Below are 23,771 nucleotides of genomic sequence, written 5' to 3'. Positions count from 1 at the left end.
CAATTTTTTACTTTAATTCTGAATTAATTCAAATTCTGATTTTTTTAACTTATAGGTATATATAATTATATATAATATACTCGTATACTTAAAGACCATATTTATTGAGATTTTTTGTACTACCTACTTAATGAGTTTCCTATGTTGATACAAACTTATATTTTCTAAATGAGAACCTCCCTTATTTACTGTAAATTATTTAAGTAGTGAATAATTTTTCTGGACATTTATATTTTAAAAACAGTAGCTTATACAAGGTACTCATTTAAGCAAAACAAAAAAATGTCAATAATTTGAAAATTTGGTACTGAAGTATATTTGAAAATATTAAATTAAATGATAAATGGGGGTAAGCGCATGCACGGTGAATCGCCCTCTATAATATGATCACCTACCTCTTCAAAAATTGCATGTAATGAGGAAATTAACATATTTTATAAAATATGTTTTGCACGTATTTAGCTAGATGAAAATGTATACAATATTGTTTAAACAAATTGAATAGTTCAAAAGTTATAACATATGTAACTATAAATACATTTTGAGTTGCGTTTTCGACATAATGTATTTTGGATAAATGGATGATTTAATCAGTTCATAACAAGATGAATGGTCTTCAGTTCGTGAGTCCATCAGTCGAACTCCATAACGAGGTTTACAACTTTTTTTTTCGTTCGACTCATAATAATTTTGGAAAACTAGTTCAGGTTTTGTATGAGAAATTTTTGCGCAAGTAATTAGGTACGTATAAAATATTTTTAAATAAAAATAACGATTTAGAAAGGTTTTATAAACATTTTTTTTTGAAAACATGCATTCCCCTCTTATAGTGTATTAAGCAGTTTTTAGTTACGTCGTAAAGACTACTTTCACTAGACTGTAATAATTAAATCTAATGTTACGCAGGATAACTATGGGGTGATGACACTTAGTAAGGAGGATATAATTAAATAAATAGTTAATAGGTACCTTCTCAAATATTAATAATAAAGAACATTTATAATTATTCGTATAAATACATTTCTTCTTAACAAAAATATGCTTACGATACAGCCAATTGGGAGTGATTAAAACAGTTTAACAGAACTATACTATAGACGTACCTTATATAATATCAAATCGAATAATAATGTCAATAAATTTAAATGTTGACTTTTGATGTGTAAACATATATATATATATAGGTAAGCGCCCCTCCCACAAAATGTATGGCTGGATATAGGGGATGATAGTAGGCCCGGGTGAAGTTTCATAAACAGTTCTATGTGACAATAACAAAATTGTTCAGTAGAGCGTTTTTAAAAATTAAAACATGCACTTTCACCTAAGTGATTTTGAAATTGTTGGCATCAATTGTTCCATTCTATACATTTTAATTTAAGTATTTCAAAAATAAAGTTCCTTTTAAGTACTCAACATATTAAATAACTTTAAAATTTATAGCTGAGAAGCAAAAGGGTCTATTGATATAGAACATAATGATTCCAAATTAATTAATTGTACTCACAATTATATTTACTAATATTACAACCATTGATTTTCATGTTCAAATATTTTGTTATTTTACTGTATTGGTAAACAATAACAACGGTTGACAATTTATTATTATACAGTAAACACTTATTCAGTATCCAATACCCGTTTTTAAATTCTTTTACTCTCCCCCCCCCCCAACATTTTAGATTTCTAGACTAGGAGTATTAAACTAATATTAGGGTCTGAACATAATTAATAATATGTTAAAGAAATTACATATAAACCAATTTTTTAATGCATTATATTATTATAATATAATAGGTGTTCTTAAATACATTAGTTCTGTTGAAAATTATCAATTTACATTAAACAATAAAGTATAAACACTTAATATACCTATAAGGTATCTAACAATAAACAAATTACAATATAAATAATAGCATCTCAATGCTCATTGAAGAATATACCTAAAATTCCATTAAACGAAATTGCAATAGTATATTATGTTTCATAAAAATGAAAACAAAAATTATTATTATAGTATACAATATTATTAAGGCAAGTTATTTTTTGTTGATTTTTTACGGGATTCGAATGAGGATAATATTTCGTTGAGAGATTTTCCTTTTGTTTCTGGCATTATAAACGCGCCGTACAATGCACTTGCAAAACAGAATATTGTGAATATTGTCCAAGCACATTCCACTCCGAATTTTGACACAAATGTAGGGTAAACTTTGATGACTAAAAACATTAATTCGTATCCACAAACTTGTACGATTCCGGTCATTACACCTAAAAAAAAAATAATAATGTTCATGATTCCGAAAAAAAAATAAAGTTCATAGTTCTAAAATAATTAAGAGAATTAAAAATGTGGCCGTATAATGATGAATCCAACTACGTATTTTTAGACGACAAAAAACGAAAAAAAAGTGGTAAAACTTATAACGTTCACCAGGATTTAGTATGCATATATTACTATGTGGCATATATTATAATCCGTTTACCATAAGTATTTTAAAAACTATCAACATTTTTGAAAAACATTTTTAAGTTCATAATTTTAAATTGTTAATATAAAACTTTGCCTTATAACCTATACCTCGGGTGTACGATTTATATTTATGCAAATTGCAAACAATTACAGAAACATTTGTACGACAGACCCGGATGTGGATTGCTTACTCATACACTCTCTTTCACACACACACACACACACACACACACACACAATATATATTAGTCTCAGAACATTACAATCATGTCCAAGCGTAAATGTTTCCCTCAGAGGACACTGATTACCGTATTGCATTTTACAAGGAGATTTTACAAATGTTGTCCATGAATTCATTCTTTACACAAAATATTTACCGTGTTTTAAAATTACAGGGAAATTGTAAACTCAAAATCGGTTTTCAGTTTTGCTTCTTATTTGAACATTTTTACCGTACACACATGATTTTTTTTTATCCTCTGCAAACTCTTGATTTTTCAACAAACCAACTACAAAACAGAAATAATATTTCCTGTAATCACATTTTCATTCATGTTGGTAAAATCGGTGTCCACTGAGCGGGACATTATACCGCTTGTACAAAGTGTAATTACCGCAGAGACAAAACGAGTTGGCTCAGAACCGAACCCGGAAATTTCGCCGCGACCGTTTCGCCGGGAAGGGTCAACCTCCCCATGGAGTATCAATAATACCAATGATTTACCTACCTATCATTTAATATAGGTATAACAATAAGTACTAAGATTATGACATTTTTTCAAACCTCACAACCCGAATATTTCATGCGTTTATCCCCGATTATCACATTTTTGATTTTGAAACATAAATTTCGATATGTTTCACAATTAAAATCAGATACATTTTATCAACCCTCTTACTGGAATTCGCATCTTTAATTTCCGTTTGTGAATAAATGTGCAGCTCATAGGCATGCTCACGGGAGTGGAGCCATGCGCTTTCAGTGCTTGCACTCTGTTGGGCCAAGGACAAACGTTTTTATTTTAGAACCCACAATAAATAATAATATGAACAAAGTCCCACAAAACAATACTTTTTAGAAAGAAAAAATAACAACATATTTTGTAGGTTCGTACAGTAGGTTTGTACGTTCACGGCTTAATAGCACGTGACAAGAATTATGAAATTATTATCTACGTATATGATTTTATATATTTTATTTAATAAACATGCAAATGATAAATGTACCTACAATTAATACGATAGCCTGACCGTTAAATGTAATTATTAGTTCGTAATATTAGCCAATATTGATTTGTTTGGCACTACAGATATTTGATAACCTCCTATGAAGTAATAAAAGGCACTAATTTAAATAACTAAGGTTAAAAATTATTTTTTTTTTTTTAAATAAAAATTATACAATTAATAATTATTAGAAAATTATTTTATCGTGAATTAAGCAAAATAACATTGTTGAATCATTGATTGTTTCATAATGTTATTTTGATAATTCCAGAGTATAGGTATATCTACCAATCCTGACCTTATTTGTTCTAATATGTTAATAGTTAATACTGCTGAATCCTCTAATTTGACTTTGTAGCATAATATAACAATTTTATTAAGTGCATGGGTTTGCTCAATTTATGATAAAATAATTTTCTAATAATTATTAATTGTATAATTTTTATTTTGAAAAAAAAATTACTTTTAATCTTATTTATTTAAATTAGTGCTTTTTCTTACATGGTATGTATATTATGGTATGTATGAAATATTCGGGTGGTGAGGTTTGAAAAAATTTCATAATCTTATAGTACCTATTGTTATACCTATATTAAATGATAGGGAGGTACATCATTGGTATTATTGATATTTCATGGGGAGGTTGGCCCTCCGCGACGAGACGGTCTGCGGCAAAATGTCCAGCGGCGAAAAAGTCCGCAGCGAAACGGTCTGCGGCGAAATGGTACTGCGGTGAAACGGTCTGCGGCGAAACGGTCTGCGGTGAAATGGTCTGCGGCCAAACGGTTGCGGTGAAATGTCCTAGACACCTCAGAACATATAAATATATGCACTCACACGCCACTCACTCTCACACAAACATTGGCCTTCATATTAATATGGAAAAGTAGTAGAAGATCATAATATAATACGACACCTTTGACGGCCATCGGGAACACCTCTCCGCAAATGGTCCACGGCAACGGGAGCATGGCCAACAAGGCGAAGAACACGTACGCGACGAACGCTACGATGAGCACTGCGCCGTAAGGAGGTGAGGCCATGTCATTGTACATGCGCGTGTAGATGATGACGATGGTCAGCGACACGGCCATGCCGCCGCCGGACACGACGACCAGCGTCTTCCGGTGGACGTGGTGCAGCATGGAGTAGACCAAACTACCCACGACGCGGGCCAGGGACAGAAACGCGGTGACGGTGATGCCATCCCACTGGACGCGGCAGTCACGCAGCACGTCCACCGAGTAGAACAGCAGCACGTAGAACCCGCTGCCTTGCTGGCAGATAAAGAACAGCGTGGTGGACAGGGCCGGCTTCCAGACGGTCGGGCCGGTGAACCGCGTCCAGTACGCGACCGGGGTCGGTTTGCCGGTGGCCGCGTGTCCGTCCGCGCCGTGAAGGTGATCGTCGCCGTTGACCGCCAGCGCGGTGACCGGCGCCGCCGCCGGGACGGTCACCGTGGCCGGTTCTACGCCCAGCCACGCCTCGGCCGCGTCCGCTTCCCGGCACCGGCCGTGGCTCCGGAGCCACAAGGGCGTCTCCGGCACAAGGAACAGCGATGCGCAATTGACGGTGCTGACTACGAACAGTATCAGCGCCACGGTCTGCCATTCGAAGAACATGGACAGCACGCACTGGATCATCATGCCTAAGCCCACGAATATGGTGACCACTGATAAGTACAGCGGCCGGTACTTAGTGGGGCACACCTCGGCCAAATACAAGTACACGCATGTTCCCGCACCTGTGGAACGAATGGATCGTCGTTTTAGTGATAGGTAAACAAGTTAACACGATTAATAATCGATTTACAAAATTCGAAACCATAACCTAATAATTGTTTGATTTCACGCGCAAGTCTTAAAACTAATTTTGTTGCTCACATTGCTATATATGACTTCTATAAAAAAAAATAATGTTATGATAATTCTGTTATCATAATATATATAAAATAATATTATTGAGTTATTTTTGTAACCCAATAATACGATATCGCCAAAAAGTCAACATATCATTCAACAGGATAAAAGTGAAGTAAATGTACTTTATGCAATAATTTGAGGAAAAACATTTTCATCCTATAAATGTATGTTAAATGAATTGTATTCATTCTCATTCTTTATTTTAGACCATTTTATATTTCTACGCGGATATACCTTTCCTGCCACTCCGTAATAATTACGCCACGCAATTACACCAAGTAAAAGTACACGCACGTTCCCGAACTTGGTGTGGAGTGAAGTGATCGTCGTTTTAACGATATTGTAAAAATGTATATTATAGTTTAGTAGTGTGCAGTGTTTTAAAATCAAAAATTTGGTAAAAGTTCATTGACAATTTATTTTTACTTAATAGTTACAAATAAGTTCCCTGTTTATCTCACCTGATCGTACCAATAATGTTACAGAAAAAAATGCTTTCTTTGAAATATTAAATGTTTATGTTAAATGTGTAAATATAAAGAATTCAAATCAATTATAGAATTTGCAATATAAAACAATTACAATTTTATTATTATTTAGTTTTAATTACTTATGAGTTATTGTTTGTTAGAAATAATAATATTTACTAGGAAATCTCATAAAAAAAAGTTAATTCCTGTATACAAATATAAAAAGACAGTGGGATAATAAATTATGATAATGGATGTTCGTTTTTTATTCTATTACTTATTTTGATTTTTATGGATAATTTGATAAATAGTCTAATTAAGATTGTTTTATCAATGATGCAGACTGGCTCAACAAAAAACTAGATTTTCTAGACATAGTGTACAGTGTACACTGTACAAATTTTATTCCGAGTACATCATCTAGTATTTTTTTATTTAGTTTAATTTTAAAATGATATTAGTTGTACGAAAATTAATATAGGTTCGGTATGTAACGACGTGAGTTGACTAATTAATAATTGGGGATTGATTTTGTGCGATGTAGGGTCAGGGCTAAAATAAAAGGAAACATAATATCTCCTGATATCCTTAAATCGTTATTAATATAACATAAATTATGAAGCAAATACCAGAGAGAGACAAAGATAGTGCAAACTGTTAAAAAAATATTGAATATTCAAATATAATATCCCTCTATAGAGGGAAAATAATACGCGATGCTTTGAAGTCGAATTTACAACGCTTTAGAACTAAAAGCAGATGACTATACTAATGAAACACATACATTGGTAATTTATGCACCTTTATTAGTTTGACAGTGTAACTTCTTCATGAAAGCAAGCTGTAAAAGTTCATTGTGAACATTATCTTGTGCACAGTACTGCAGTTTATTGTAAAAATAATAAGGCTTATAAGTTATAGGACTTTAGCTCTAGGACAATAATGCTTCCAAGTACATAACTCGTTTCACGTAACATACAATATACTTCAAAGGTGAAACTTTTATTTTTAATTTTTAGAGCTTTTTTTCACCTTGTCAAGTAATTTTATTGATTTTTAAGGCATATATTAATATATTGCAATACATTGTAGTCAATTATAAAATAAAAATATTATATTATATTATTAATAGTTTTCAAGCATTTTTCATCAGTACAAAATGTCAATGGTTGTATGTATGAAAACAATAATGTATTTATCTATCTCCACTTTATTTGTTTTTATTCATATACCTACAAGTTTATTTTTTTTTTAATTTTCCTAATTTTTAACAATTACTGTATTATAACAAACTATCTCCTTTTACTTTGTAGCAAACAGTTTGTTTTTAATAGAGAACACAAACTTGATTTATTAATTAACTCATCATTACTTGTACTAATTACATATTTATAAATAGTTTTATTTAAAAATTGATCGAAAATAATACAACTATGTATTTTACCATCAGCTTCGCTGGTAAATTGCTCAACAAATCATCATATTATTTTGGCTTCTTCACTAAAAGAAAATCTTCAAAATCTTTTAAATTTTAATCTTTTTGTATACAAATGTGTCGGTACTGAACAATTATAAGTATTTATAACGATGGTTAAATTATTTATTTCGTTTTCATAATAAGTGTTACCTATAATTGATATAACACACATCATTGTAAAATCAATACATTCTTAGCTCCGGACAGTATCTACAATTTAACAACAATTTTTATTTATTATTATATACAGATTGTTCGCTAATATGAAATTAAATTACTTGGAAAAATATTCTCGCGAAACCAATTTATTATATAAACTGAAAGAATATATTTTATTTTTATATGGAACAGAAATATATTAAAAATGGCTTTTATTAGATCGTTTCACGTTATTTTTTTTTTACCGAAAAATTCGTTTCAACATCAATGATTATTACTTATTAGCGTACAAACGTGATTACATTTATTTTTTATTATGATTTTTATTTATTAAAATGTACTTAATACTATATTATAACTATATAATTGTTTTATAAATGTTAATACTTTGTTAGCTGGTATTACGTTTGGGGTCCCAGAATGTCATAAAGGTATTTTGGTAGATTATTTTATTCTATTTGGGGGAACTTCTTTGGCCATTAAGAAATCATGTGTTAATTTTGTATGGCCAATAATTATTCTTAATCTGTTTAGTACATTATTTTTTTTTTTTAGATTATAAGCGGAGCGAAAGAATGTATTGGTTTTACGATGGTATATGTTTTTTTTTCTGTCTATCATAAATATTTCGGATAGTAAGCATTCTTCGATTTTTGAGATCAGCATGTCTTCTGATATAAAAGTGAACATAGTTGAAACTTTTGGGAGGTCAAAATTGAAAATTCCAAGTAGATTTAGAAAGTATCGAGAAAAACTACCGATAAATTACGAAAAACAGTTAAAAATAAGATTTTAATTTCTAACGATTTGTCTATCACCATAGCAATGAATAAAAAATAATATTATTATAATAACTACGGTAACCGCTCAGAATCGTTTTTCGGACACAATGGTTTATCATTGTATTCAAATATAACACATCCATTACAACTACTGTACAGCAGAGCAGTACCCACTTGTCCACCTTTTTTTTTTTTTTTGGGTTGAGGCTTTGACAACTGAGGTCATTAGCATGTGGAACTGTGGAGGAGGGTACTGTAGGTTTTGAACACATGTGTGTTTGTTTTGGCCGAGGCTGACAGCCTCTTTCTCCGGAAACCGTGACTGCCCGAAAAAAAATGCCGCCCGTGGCCGAGCTCGAACCGGTAACTGCACGCGTCGCAACCGACGGCTTGGTCCACTCGGCCACTCCGTCTCCTACATTATTTTTTCTTTAGTTATATTTTATTTATATAATTCTGTATATTTCGTTTTGAATTTTGTTTTGTTTATAGATGTTTTATTCATTTTGTTAACCATTATAGGTATATATTTTGTTTTGTGGTACTCATTTTATTTCGTTTATTGTATTCCATTTTATTTGCGCTTAACAATTTCAATCGTTGTTTGTCATTTATAGTGTTATAATCATAACGATTACAAATTCCCATATTTTTGTCCCCGACCAATTTAAGTTACCGAAGTTTCACAGTACCTGTCTATCTATGGCTAAGGATAATTTAATCCAAAAAATGAATAACACCATCAGAATATTATTATTTGTTTATTAAAGAAGAGTTTATAATTTCAATAACATATCTGTGGAATATTAATTGCTTCTATATGTGATGCAATTGTTCTGTACTTTTGTATCCCGAAAATTACACTCCTGCGGCCTTGCCTAGCTTGCAGTAAATCGATCAGAAACTCTGCCAACTGTGTTGGTAATAATAAATTATAAAATCGAGATATTTCTTCGACAAAATTGTTACCATATTTATGAAGCTACCTCTAAAAATGGTAACTTAAAATCACCAACAGATGTTAATTATTTCAAAAAATTCTGCACTAGATACGTAAAATAATTGGTAACCTTCAATCTACTTGTAATATACCCGCGAACGCTTAGACAAATCGGTTCGATATTCAACGTGCATGCTAAGACTAGTAGTTTGAAAGAAATCGCTGATGTTACGTTATACGTTCTATATATTACTATCTATTATTACGTTTTTGTCGGTTCGCACTTTGTCGCATATGTCTGCGCACAATTTATTATACATGGTCGGATACTCGAGGTCAAACAAAATCAATGCTGTACAGAAACAGATACAAGCTGTGCATTATAATAGACAGGGTATGAAATCGAAATTAATTTTTTTGATTTTAATTTTAATTTCGTTTAACGATATTTTTTTTTTCTTTAAATTAGTTACCATTAAAATGGTAGGTGTATCTCGTGTAATATGTTGGGTATCCTACCGTAAAATATGCTACCCTACCAACAAATTATACGCATGTGCTTATCTACAAAAGATGGCGTATTTTATCTAGCTACCAATTAATTACAATTTATTAAACTAAAACTTAATTAATGTATATATACATATTACTTTCTGCTTACTTATTGCTAATTATCATAATTTTTAAAATGTTATAACTGGCATATTGTTGTATACGACATGTATAAATGTATAATATATTATACAGGTGGTAATCGTATAGGAGTTACAGTCCTACGTTTTACCATATATTGATTAAATACATCACACGTGTGTAATTACAATACCTTTATTCGGAAACAAATGAATAAAATAAATTTAACAGTCGACGCTCTCTTTAAACTTTGATGTCAGCTCGTATTTTCAAATTATTCGTATTTTTTCACCACACATGTTGATATAGTAGCTGTCACCTATACTAGGCAAAGATACTATGTCGAAAACGGTAAGTAGTAATAAATAAAAATTGTAGGATTAAAACTTTTAAATAAAAATACTTCAAAGGAGATTTTCACTTTACTCTAACTAGTATATAATTTCCCGAAGGTTGAAATTAATTTTTCTCGACAAATTGCGTCACCAAGGCAAGTTTTCCACTCGTGTTATTTATTACTAGCATTTGAATAATTATAAAGTACAATAATATATAATTGTATTAATTCGGTTAACTTACCAAATCCAAATCCCAGAATAATTCTTCCAATCATAATTAATTTTAGTGAATTGGCATATGCAAGTACCAGCCAACTTAAAATTAGTGGTATATAGCCAATTTGAAGAGCTTTTCTTCGGCCAAATTTATCTGTTAGTATTCCAATTATGAGTAAGCCGAGAGGACATATCAGTATTGGTACACTCGCTGAAAAAATAAAATATATATTATTATACATAATATTATACTAAATGATTAACTATACATTTTCTAAAGAACTATTTTTTAGCCTCAAAACTTATTTAAAATAAAGTAAATAATAATATTATTGGACCTAAATAAATTCCAATAAGCCTATAGAACCTAAAAACACTCACTTTTAGTTTATATATTAGTAGTTAGATACATCATACATAAAGTATATTATTATTATGGTATTGAGTAATTAATCAAAATATCTGAAACTAATTCATTTTCAAAGACTAATTTAGTCAGAAAACCGATCAATATTTCTTAAACATTTTCAGTAAAGAATATATAATTGCTTTTACATAGGTAGTAATAATTTTATTACCAATAAAAACGGAATATTTTGTGTATATTGTTTGTATACAGCAGTTCGTGGTCTCGTTATTTTCAAATTAATAATCATGTCCATTTTTTACAAACATCAAACACTTAATTTTAATAATTAGACATAATAATTGGGATCGTTTCATTCTTCTCTTAATAAAGACTATCTGACGGAGTATAATATAACTTCCATCAGATTTAATAAAAAACGTTCTATGGCTTGCACAATTGTACGTTTATTACAGTTATCTAGCTGAATGTATTTTATTTGTTTTTATTGATCTCGAAAAAATAACGTCGGTGGTGAAGGCCAATGGTTATAATTTGTTTTCGTGACAGTGTTGTAGATTAAATATTTACAATATTAAACTTGTAGTGGTTTTGGGGTAAGGAATTATACTTTGCTTTTTGTCTTTCGAATAAATTGATATTAACTGAACACTCACGCCAAATTAAAATATGTTATGTTCATAAAAGTATACTTAGCGTTCAACTAACTATTAAAAAGATATAGAAGTACTCAAGTTATATTATATTATTTAAGAATAAATGCGTTCTCCGTAATTTTGAGATTGAGATTTTTATGGTAAAGAAATTATATAAATTATGTATATTAAATTGAAAGGTATTTCAATATCTTGAAAAGTTTCTTATTTTAAAGCAAAAAATAGATTTTAAAACAAATATATTTTAAATAATATAACATAAAATAATATAGAACCTATATGTATAATTAACTTATAATACGTTCACTGCTAATATTTTCATTGCTAAATTAAAACGTGGATATTACGGTTATCAGTGTAGATGGTTTTAATGATATAATTTGGTAGATGTATACATTTTATTTTGAATTATGTGTTTTATTTCTTATAGGTAAAGAGGCATTATCGAATGACGGATAATTATAATTTTTATTTTATTACAGTTGAGAAAGTAGCAACATAGTTGAAATTTGTATCCTCCACTACGGTTAATCAATAGTTGTTGTGTCTCCGGTCTCGTAAACAGTATTTTTTTTTCTATCATTAATATGTAGTGGACTTTATCTACGTTATACCAGACTACCAGAGGCTTTCATCTTGTTTGTATGTACATTTTTTATTATTGCAATTAAAAACGTGATTGTTCGAGATTTTTTTTTGTACACAAATAATACAAAATAAAATCCTCTGACAAAGGACAGATAAAACGCTGTTCTTGCTTACAAACAAAAACATTTTGATCAGCCACCATTTTACGAGTCAAAGAATTATATTATAATACCGGTGAAATACAATGCATTTTTTTCGAACACGCCATGTGTATTGACGTCAATTAGCCACAACACATGGAGGATAATAATATTAAGTGACTAATGATTACAATAATATCAATATGATTTTAATTTTTTTTTTTTATTCGATTTTAATTGTTTTAATATTTTATGAAAACAAAAATTTAAATAAATATTGTTCAAAATATATTATGCAAACAGTAAATATTTATCTAAAATTAAATATTATGAATTAATATCTGAAGCAAAACCACTCAAATTGAAATCAAGAATTCGTAAACCTTCGAAGAAATTTAGTGTAGATAGTAATAATAGTGTCTATCTGATGTGTAAAAATTAATTGTTTCAGTAAGTTAAGGTGGAATGATTTTCAGTACTATGCTAATGTCCACAATGAAAATGTATTAAATATTTTTTATGCATAATGACACTCTATTTATCGGTTTTGGTGGACGAAACCGTATGGAATTGTGATATTAATAAAAGAGTATAAAAATATTATGAGTGAATCAATTTCATAGTATTTAAAACTCTGTACATAGCTTGTGAAAATAAAAATAAAAAGGCAGCACAGGATTTAAAAAGGTTGGTGTGATACCAAAAACTAAAAATAATATATATCAAAATAATTTAATGCAGGTACAGCCTTGACGTTGGACCTAGTTGGAACTTGCCTTGAGGAGAAGAGGGTCATAAATATAAATGTCCCAATACATTATATAATAATAGGTAAACGGTAATAAATAGTTTTTAAAATTTTATAAAAATCTAAATTTTTGACTTATACAATTTTTTGTTATCATAATAACATTAACTATTTTGTTGTAATTCATTATTTTTTAAGTAATAAACTTGAACATTATATATGTGATGTTTCTCATAAATTGTACTTATATACTTTAAGAAATATTGAAAATACATAGTTTATGTAAAATATTTTTTTTTTATTAGCATTTATTATAGTTAAGCATTTTACAAGCATTTGTCAGTTTCACGAAAATTTGCAAATTATTTTGTTGTTGAAAATTCATGAAATTTTAAATTTGAATAAGAAATAAAGATTTAAAATCATAAAATTATAATACCTTGACACGGGGTTTTTTTTATACATAGGCATTACAATTTTGACAATATTTGATAAATATTTAAACTAAAAACCAAAAAACTAAACTAAGTAAAAACTAACTTGCCTCTAACGATTTTACTTATTAAGTTGTAATAAAAATATATTAGTGGCTTGGTGTGACATGGTCCGTACACTAAACTACGTAAACGCTCTGAGTGTTCGTATCGGCCGGTGTTGCTACCTCCCGGATGGGGGTGATCACTGACCACCCAGGACTTTTAGCTACAAATCCTTGCTACGCTTACAAACGTGATACATAGTGGATTTTAAAAATAAGTATACAGCTAATACAAACATTTGAAGCTATTTAAACCATGGAACTATAACTAGTTACAGGTACTCGGTTTTGACTTACAATAGTTAATAACAATAATAATGTAATGATTTATAATATATTATAACAATTATAACAATATAAAATACACCATGTTTTTATTAAAAATTAGCTCTTTGTACTACCAATAAAAATATATAAATAACTAATGGTAATGTAATTAATATTTTATAATAAATAACATCTTTATAAATACAGAGTGACGCATAGTCTTTCCTTTGAATTCGAATTCTAGTATTCTACTCAATAACACTCGACATTAACATTTTTTTTTTTTTTGGTTTAAGCGATGGAAATTAAAAATACAATATAGGTAACGATTTATATATTGTCTCAAACAATGATTCTGGTAGACCACAGCGCCACACATAATACATTATACCTCCATATTAAATTATAAATTAAAATAAAAAGTTTTTGATTTTTTGGATTAAGTTTGAATTATTCACGTTCACGTTATCATTTATTATAATATATGGTGGACAGATAGAATATATTTGACAATATTAGCCTTAAAATTATCTCCGGTAAGTTTTTAGATCGCTCGGCATATGCAAAATAATATTACTTTAAGGTCACGAGTTTCGAACAAACGCGTCAGACGTATAATGACATCAATATATTATCATGTCTATTCCTCGTTGTTGTAACTCGTAAGCCGTAACTTGTAATTATTTAATTTTATTAAAACTTTAATCCATCTTTGGATCTTTAGTGTAACGTGAGATTCAATTAAAAGAAAAACCAACGCGCTAACATTTTCAAGAATTTAAATAATTTTGCATTTTGTATACGACAAATGTAAAACACTAAAATGTATTTTTAAAATTACATTTTATAAATAATTACCTATGGCACTATCAGTGCTAATAATAATTTCTTTCTTACGGGAATGAGTATAACCTTTAATTTTTAGTTAATTTAGTAAACGGTATTGATTTAATCTATTTTTGAAAAATTATGTTATTTCGATCATTACTCTTGATACAATTATTATTATTATTATTTGTATTATTACTATAAATATTCTGAAGCAATCCTACCCGTATCTGCCGTTACTCCGAAAATAGCTTTTCAGGAAACAAGTAATTAGTTTTTAACGCTAAATAAGGCCACATTGCCTACACAGTAAAAACAATATTTTTTTAAACTTCAAAAAGACGGTTTGTATTATTAGGTACCTAAATTGTTTACAACTAAAATAAACTGTTGAACACGAAATAAAGTCTTTTCATAACTTTTATGGGCTTTAATGGATTCGCTTACCTATCAGATGATGTAAATCAGTAAATATACGTCTTTTATTTGGAGTTACTACCAAATGCCTTCTGATGTCATACCAATGTGTACCTACCAAAAAAGTGATGTGGGTATAAATGTATAATATTATGTGTTTTATTATTTTAGATATTTAAATAAATTGTATAATACTATAATACCACTGCCTACATCTTATAATATTAGATTAACTCAAATGGGTTAAAAACAAACATGACGATAAGAGGGCAAAAAAAGACAAACTTAGTTTAGGTAGCACTTTGAAAATTAAAGAATTGGAAAATTAACACGCAGCAATAGCCTTAATAATATATTATAATGTCAATTTTTATTTGTTTTTGAAACGTAGATAACAATATGATTCCTCATCAATAGTTACCGGTAACACGGTATAAATTTTATTAATTATATTTCGATACCATTGTAGAACAAAAACATAAAATTTGCAGTTGGACATACTGCTCTGTAAATTCAATAATTACTTGGAAGAAAATCGATAACTCTAGATCACACTGCTTTTTTTTAGTATTAGCAGTTTACCGAATTCTTGCGATAGGTCATTAACCCTCCATTTAATTCCGTTTTTTGTTTAATCAATTTTTTTAATTTAAAATTACTGATGGCCGTGACAATTAAGGTAGTCAATGTATGTGACACATATAAATTGACTATGCATACCAGCATGAGAAGTAATTATTGCACTTTACTTTTTACCTGTTAATAACTTGTTGAAAAATGTTCATATTATAACGTCAAATTATTACTAAACAACTAACAAGGTATGTTTTTAATAGTACTAAAGAGCCCCCCCTCGCAATTTTTTTTTTTGTAATATTTTTAGAATATATGTTGTGTACCCAAAACATTATAGGTACCTAGGCATTATAGCCCTTCATATAAATTCATCACGTTACGCCTATGGGTATTAATGATATATTTGTTATAGGGATAGGAATTGAATGCATTTGCAAGTTTTTTTTGCTACACTGTATAACAAAATAGATTTGGCCAAAATTCGTTTTGACTTATTTACAGTTCAAATGCCAAATCTTCTTTTGCATATTTTTGCATATTTCATGGGTTAGGGCATATAAATGCATGTTTTAATGATATATTTGTATAAATGCTTTTTTTCGTAATATTTACATTTTTTCAGTCAATCTGTTCTAAATTTACATTAAGATATTAAATGTATTCGTATAAACTATGACTTGTATAGTTTCATAGAAACTATATTCTATTTTTACTCGGGTATTTAACGTGTATCATTGACTTTTGTACTATTGAAGTCAAGATTAAATAGTTCTCAACAAAAATAAAAGATGTCAAATTATGTGTAATATTTCCAAAATATTAACTGGTGAAAAAAAGAACGTAGGTTTTGATATACCAGAAGATTTAACCAGTAGGACAATGGTTAACGTAACAGAGCGTAACATTTTTTGACGTAGGACGCTCCTTTTCTTTATATAAAACTTTGTTGGCACCAAACAGGAGATTTCAAGTTTGAAAATCTAAATAAATTATTGATTGTACAATGCAATAACTACTTTAAAGGTAAAATATATAATTTTAAGTAGAAAAATAATCTATTCTAAGCATATTTCTTTTATAGATCTTTCATAAATTATGACGAAGATTAAGATTAGTCAAGCCCAAAAAGTCATATACTCATATCAGTCATATAAATGTCATATCAATCATAACAATACTAATATTTAAACTAAAACTAATAAAAAATAAAAACAAAAATTAGATTTTTGTGGTTTTTTGCATATTTTTGATAAATTAGAGCATATTTTAAGAATTTTTAGAGCATATTTGTATGCATATTTTGTAGGTTTTTAGTGCATATATGCATGCATATTTAATAGTTTGTAAGTGCATTAAATTCATAGCCTTGGGTATTATAATTATGTATCAATTAAGCCAATAAATAGGTAACGTTCGTAACGATAATTAAGATTTGTATTCGTATATCAGTCAAATCCATACTTAAGTTTATAAACGATAATTGATAATGAGATAATGATATTTCATAAAAGTATCGATATTATTATAGAATATTGCAGCAAATCGAGCGTAATTTATGATCAAAGCTAATGGAAATAATTAAGTCAAGTTAAGTTATGTTGAGAAAACACAAGATCAATAAGTTAGAAATTAACAGATCATAAACTTAACTCGATAAGTTAAATTAATATAGAAAAGAATATTAGTTAAAAAAAAGTTCATCTACTTTTTTAAATTAGTATGTATACTTATATCATATAGTGTGACTGCGTTTTTTCTAAATTACTAATTAGTAAATTATAATAAACAATTGTATTGAACTTTTATCGTAGTGTGTAAACCTATTTTTATTATGATTATTAAATATTTAAACTATACAAATAGAAATTAAAAGTTTAACAAATTTACATTTTTTAATATCAAATAGAAATCTGAAATTGATAAGGTAATTTAATATTATGCCTATCTAATCTAATTGAATATATTTAAAATTATCTTATAATGAAAAATAACAGAAATGTTTATATTATTATATTATTGTATTATTATTATTTTTATTTTAATATTAATATTTACGTATAAAACCATAAGAACGAAGATATCAAAAAATGTTTAATTTGATGGATTCTTATCAAATAAACCGAGAAAAGCTAAATTAATTCAACTGTCCATTAAACTAGTTAAGTTAATTAGTTGTTTAGAAATTCCCACCTTTGAAAATTAATTCATTGATGATGCCATGACGGAAAATCAAAGAAGCTCAATAATTAGAGTATTGACCGAAAAATATAAGCAGCCGTAATATTCAACTACAATAACCTGAACCTGCACAACTATCATTAAGGGATATTGAGGAAGGAGCTTGGGGGGCTTATGTCCCCTATAATATAATCAAGCCCCTCTGAAGGTTTTAGTATATCTACTTCAGTTACAACATACATGACGTATGATACAATTATAGAAAATAATCAAAATGTTTTAAATAAATTCGTACAAATATTTTTTCGTAAGAATTTATTAATATTATGTATGATAGAAACATGGTTATATAAGTTGGTATATAAACCAGAGTCTTAAGTGAAGTTTAAGTATTTAACAGTTTCCGATGAAAAACCATTTGCGTTATCATTTATAATTAATTCAATGTACATTAGTGCCAGTACTACAACGAAGTTTGTGTCACTAGGACTTGTAGCCATAAATAGTCACCAAATAATATATGCATTTGATAATAAAGACAAGAATATTATAATTATTTTAGACCCTGAGCGGTGCGATTAGAGATGTAAGCTTGAAAATTTGTTTTTTTTTTTGTACTTTTCTTAAATTAATTAATTTTTAAGTTTAAATATATTTAAATACTTTATAAAATTACTGTTTCATTTTTATTTACATTGTAACAAGTATAACGTCAGAGTCAAACAAAACACTTATAAAAAAAAAATATATAATTTGGGTAAAATTGAGGAAGTGACTCAAACAATAAATTACCTCTGTTAAAAATTGAAAAATCAATAATTGTAACAAAACGATTATACACTCATAATTAATTATACTGAAGTAAAAATACAACATTTTTAATAAAAGATAAAAATGCACATTTGTTACCGAGTTAAATATTATGTAATGATATAGGTATATATTTAGTTGGGGCATTCAGGAGGTCAAAATTTAAAATTCCCAATAATTTTCAAAAGCGCCGAGAAAAACAAAATGATAATTAGGGAAAAACAGGAATTTTTACGCAAAATTTTCTTTTTGATATATCGAGTATGGTTTTTGATGTAACTTTAAAACAAATTACCGTAGATACATGACATTTTCACTGGTTGTATATATTAGCATTTGATATACGCGATAGAATTTTCAAAAATGTTTTTTTTTTTAAATCTAAGATTTGAAAATGTAATACAAGATTCCTCATAAGTTTGTCTAGCTTTACCAAAAAAAAAAAAAAATGTCTTCAAGAACGTGAAATTATAATTGTATGAGCGTTTGAAGTTTATATTTTTACAACGTTGGATATTCACTCGATTTTTCATGTAGTAATTTTCTTATTTTATTGTATTTCAAAAACGAATAACTGAAGGCAAATAAAAATTTCACTGAATATTTATATTTTTATTTTCTATACACCATAAAACTTTTAAATTATTTTGACTCATTTGAGGTGTTACGAACATTTTCAGTTTTAAATTTGTTTAGTTTTTTTTTAACTGTCAATAAAATGTTATTTGTTTTGTAAAAAAGCGTGAAAACTTAATATAAGACTCCAGATATATTGTTACTATATCAGTTGAAAAATATTAAAAATAGGTACATAGGCACAATTTTGTTTTTATAACTATTTAATGTTTGAATGTTGGAAAAGTATATCAAGTTTAAAATTTAATATTTATTTTGTAGTTAATAATTTATAAAATGTACAATTTTTATAGCTAAGAATTGAAAATTTAAATTAAGGTTCCATGTAAATAGGTTATATATAAATTACTTTATGCACAATAATATCATCAAACATACTTAGTAATATCACAGGCTGAATGACCGTTTTCGCTCAGAATCGTTTTTCTAATACAATGATATTATATCATTGAGTTCAAATTTAACACCATCCATTAAAGTGACCCACTTGTAACCTACTTTATAGCAGAATGACACCCACTAGCCCACTTTTTTTGTATTTTATTTAACTGAATTTATTATTTCGAATTAGTTTTATTTGTTCCACGTGCTACTACTTTAAGTATTAAATCTTATATTTATAAAAATCTCGTATTACGTGTTTGTCCGGGATAAACATCGAAACTACCGGACCGATCTGGATTAAATTTTTACTCTGTGTGTATTTTGGTCCAACTTAAAAGATAGGCTAATTTAAAAAGGGAGAGGACCGACCCTAAAAAGGGGTGCTCAAACTGGAATGTTGAGATTACATGTGGACATTTTTGTTTATAAATGGTTGCCATGATTTTTTGAACTATTAAAAAAAAATAAATTATTATTATTATTTTTTAAAAATAATAAAAATATATATATATTTGCTTTACATTTTAAATATAAATTATAATATTAAAAATTTGAAATGAAAATCTCTGTACAGGTTAAACTCTGGAACTACTCATCAGATCTTCTTGATTGTTTTTAAATGAAAGAGTATTTCACAAAGAAGGTTTATATGAAAGAGATTTCATTTAGAAAAATCTCACCGGTGTATAATATAATGGTTTACAATTGTTTAATTTTGGGCATGTTTATTGATTTGTATTATTACCTTTTGTCAATATACATATTATATATAATATATACAAGAAGATATGATAAGTAGTTCCAGAATTTAGTCTGTATGGTTACAGTTTGTGTATTTATTTAGTTAGATTATATATATATAAATTAATGTTAGTGTGTATATTAGACCTCTGGGAAGAAGATAGGTTAATTTACAAAGGGTTAAATTTGTTTTTTTTTATTCATCGGATTTTAGTACGGTTAGGTTAGGATAGGATTTTGTAAAAATTGATTATATTGATCCACTTTAGGTGGAATTAATTAAAAACGAAAAACTTAATATAACTTTGATAATTTAGAGTTAAATCAGACACTTACGTACAAACAGCACGGGGTCCGTGATTTACCGCAAGTAAATTACCTACTTGATAATGTACTGCTGTGAATCAGAATTTTCATTCCGGACAACGGAAAAGTTAAGATAAATTTTGAACACCATACACGATACACTGAATATTAAATAACGAATTGAACAAAGTTTGATTCATATAGAGTTGATATATTTAATGGGCAACGAAATGCACGGGATCAGCTATTGTATTATAATTTATAAAATTATCAGGCTTCTAGGAAAAACTAGTGCCTGCCAGTCAAAAAACATATTATACGACAACAATTAAAAATAGATGTATGTTTTGGTTGTATTATTTAAAATAAAAATTTCAGTTGATAAAATTATTAATTAATTAAAAATATGTCTCAAAAAGATTAAATGGAAGACATATACTCTAAAGAGCAAAAATAACTTAAAATACGCATTTATATGTAAAATAAAATGTTAAAACTAGCTTTGTGAAAGCAAGAAACGTATAAACGTGTAAACGTTTCGTATTCTGCTATTTTTGACTGTACAAAACAAATATCTAATGTTACAAGTCCTCTGACCTAGCCATGACGTAATGTATCAATGATATTATAATAATATCGTATAATAAGAACTCAGTCAGACCCGACGTTTTTTGTAATTTTATTTCTAAACTTTATTTTATATGATTTATGTGTATTAAGTAAATTAATTTTAAATTAAAATTATTTCAGTAATGTCTTAAGTGTTGTATATCTTTAATATCGACAACACCTCAATATTTTACATACAGAAAAGTTTATTAAAGTGTATTAATACCGATACCATTATTAATATATTTGCACAAAGCAATACGTTTAATATAATTATAACATTGAAATAAAAAAAGTTTAGTACCTATAGTTATCAATAATTAATTTATGTAATATGTTCCTATTACCTCATATAAAATAAAGTGGAAGTAGCCACTAGCTAGTAGGCTGAAGCTTCTGAAAATGTATGTTTATGCAAATGGACAAGGTAAAAATGTTAAGCCCCCATCATGGACGTGACCAATATTAATTATCCACCTATGGCAAATATAGTTTATACCCAGGACAAACAGCCTATTTTTTTTTTTTTTATATTTAATTTAATTCTGACATATAAATATTATTGTACCTATCTCAACTATTAACAATATAAAACAATTATAATAATGACAGAAACGAAAAAAACACGACATGTAAAGCTCATACAGTTAAATTTTTAAACCTGTCTGAAATATAAATCTCTGATTAGGGATGCCCATTTTATTAAGGTAAATATTTGATTTTTGTCATGTACATTGTATAGTGTATACACTATACATATTAATATATTATATACTGTCTTCTTAATTATTTTAAAATCAAATTATATGAATTTCCAATGAGAGATAACATACTTTTTGTTAAGGAAATCGATAGATAACGAAATATTGATTTTTAAAATAATTGTGTTACGGCATAGTGGGCCCAAGACGGTAGAATTATTATGATATTAATTATTATTATTTTGCTATTATTACTATCATAGTTATTATTATTATTGTTATTATTATTATTTATTGTTGTAAGATAATATAATATTATGTGTAATAATACTATGATATAATATTGTAATACTGTAATACTATAATACTGTGATACCCGATTTGTCTGTAGAACGCTAAACCAAAACCAATCGATATTGATTTTTATGATTGGTAATAAATAATAATCATAAATATAATATTTTGGTTCAGTAGTCAATACAAAATCATGTAATTCCATATCTTATTGCATAATGTTATTATACATTATCACTACAACACTTATAATTAGTGTTTAATAATGGTATTATTATTTTTATTTTTCAAAAAATTCGAAAAAAATATATTTTTATTACCTAATACTAATAATCAAACGAACAACAGACAATTATATTGAAAATTAAAAATTTTATTTCTGGTCGTTGGGCCGTGTATAAAATAATACCTAGGTATATCATATTTGTATAGAATAATGACAAATAAATTTACCTATCCATGAGGAATCTTCAGTAGTTATTTTTATCGTAGACGTCGGTTCTTTTAGTTTAGCTAGTACAATAGATGAGAATATGAAAGAACATCCGATGATTAACTGTTGAACTGACATTAAACAAGTGCAAAATGCCTAAAATTTAAATGAAAATAATTTATGGATGACAATATTATACAGGTTTCTACATTATTTTGTTTCATCATACTCACAAGCTTCAGCTGGCGACCGAGTTTGAAATTCAACATTTTTAAAAATCAGAGTACTTAAAAAAAAAAACAAAAAAAAAAGCAGCCACGATATAATTATTATTTGACTGCCGTATACAACTATACGTGTGAACTCATTCTCGGCTAATGATTGACTAGGCGAGACACACAATTATTGTTAATAATCGTTTGTTGTAAATTAATAATTATCATGCGCATATTATTTCACGCGTATCATAATGCCTCTCGAATTCGTGTTTGATATAGTGTTATAGTGTATACAAAAACGTACATTGATAACGAAAATATAACCCTATGTAATAACGTATAATACATTATACTCACTGTACCTTTGTATACCTATATATATTACTAATTTTAAAAGGAAAAAAATACATCCCATTATTATTGAAAATATTAACCTACGTTTTTATATATTATACACATAAACATTTTTATTAACCTTGTATAGACGATAACGAGAAACATATTAACTTTAAACCATCTTACATCGTTTATATATAAATTGAGTTGTCTTGAGTATAAACTAATAAATGTTTGATGGCATGTCAATATCAGTTTCACCGTTTTCATCATATACAATCACTCAGTCACCGTTATTGACTTACACGCGGTAAACTCATCGCCATGAACCATACACATGTATATGGTGTCGGTATATTGTTG

At 28.1% G+C, this 23,771-nt stretch overlaps 1 protein-coding gene across 1 annotated transcript; it reads right to left on the bottom strand.

Moving 5' to 3' along the window:
* Positions 1 to 1,748: 1,748 nt before the first annotated feature.
* Positions 1,749 to 23,255, bottom strand: LOC100168174 (facilitated trehalose transporter Tret1). Its single transcript, XM_001950645.5, has 5 exons — positions 23,088 to 23,255; positions 22,875 to 23,010; positions 10,663 to 10,848; positions 4,617 to 5,444; positions 1,749 to 2,271 (listed from the first exon to the last, which is right to left on the bottom strand). The coding sequence occupies exons 1-5, from the start codon at positions 23,121 to 23,123 to the stop codon at positions 2,030 to 2,032; spliced, it is 1,428 nt and encodes a 475-aa protein (XP_001950680.1). The 5' UTR covers positions 23,124 to 23,255; the 3' UTR covers positions 1,749 to 2,029.
* Positions 23,256 to 23,771: the final 516 nt, after the last annotated feature.

The sequence above is a fragment of the Acyrthosiphon pisum genome, chromosome X (genome assembly GCF_005508785.2).
Source record: "Acyrthosiphon pisum isolate AL4f chromosome X, pea_aphid_22Mar2018_4r6ur, whole genome shotgun sequence".
In the NCBI taxonomy this organism is placed as follows: domain Eukaryota; kingdom Metazoa; phylum Arthropoda; class Insecta; order Hemiptera; family Aphididae; genus Acyrthosiphon; species Acyrthosiphon pisum.
The sequence above is the reverse complement of the archived record's forward strand: the minus strand, read 5'-3'. Positions and strand labels throughout refer to the sequence as shown.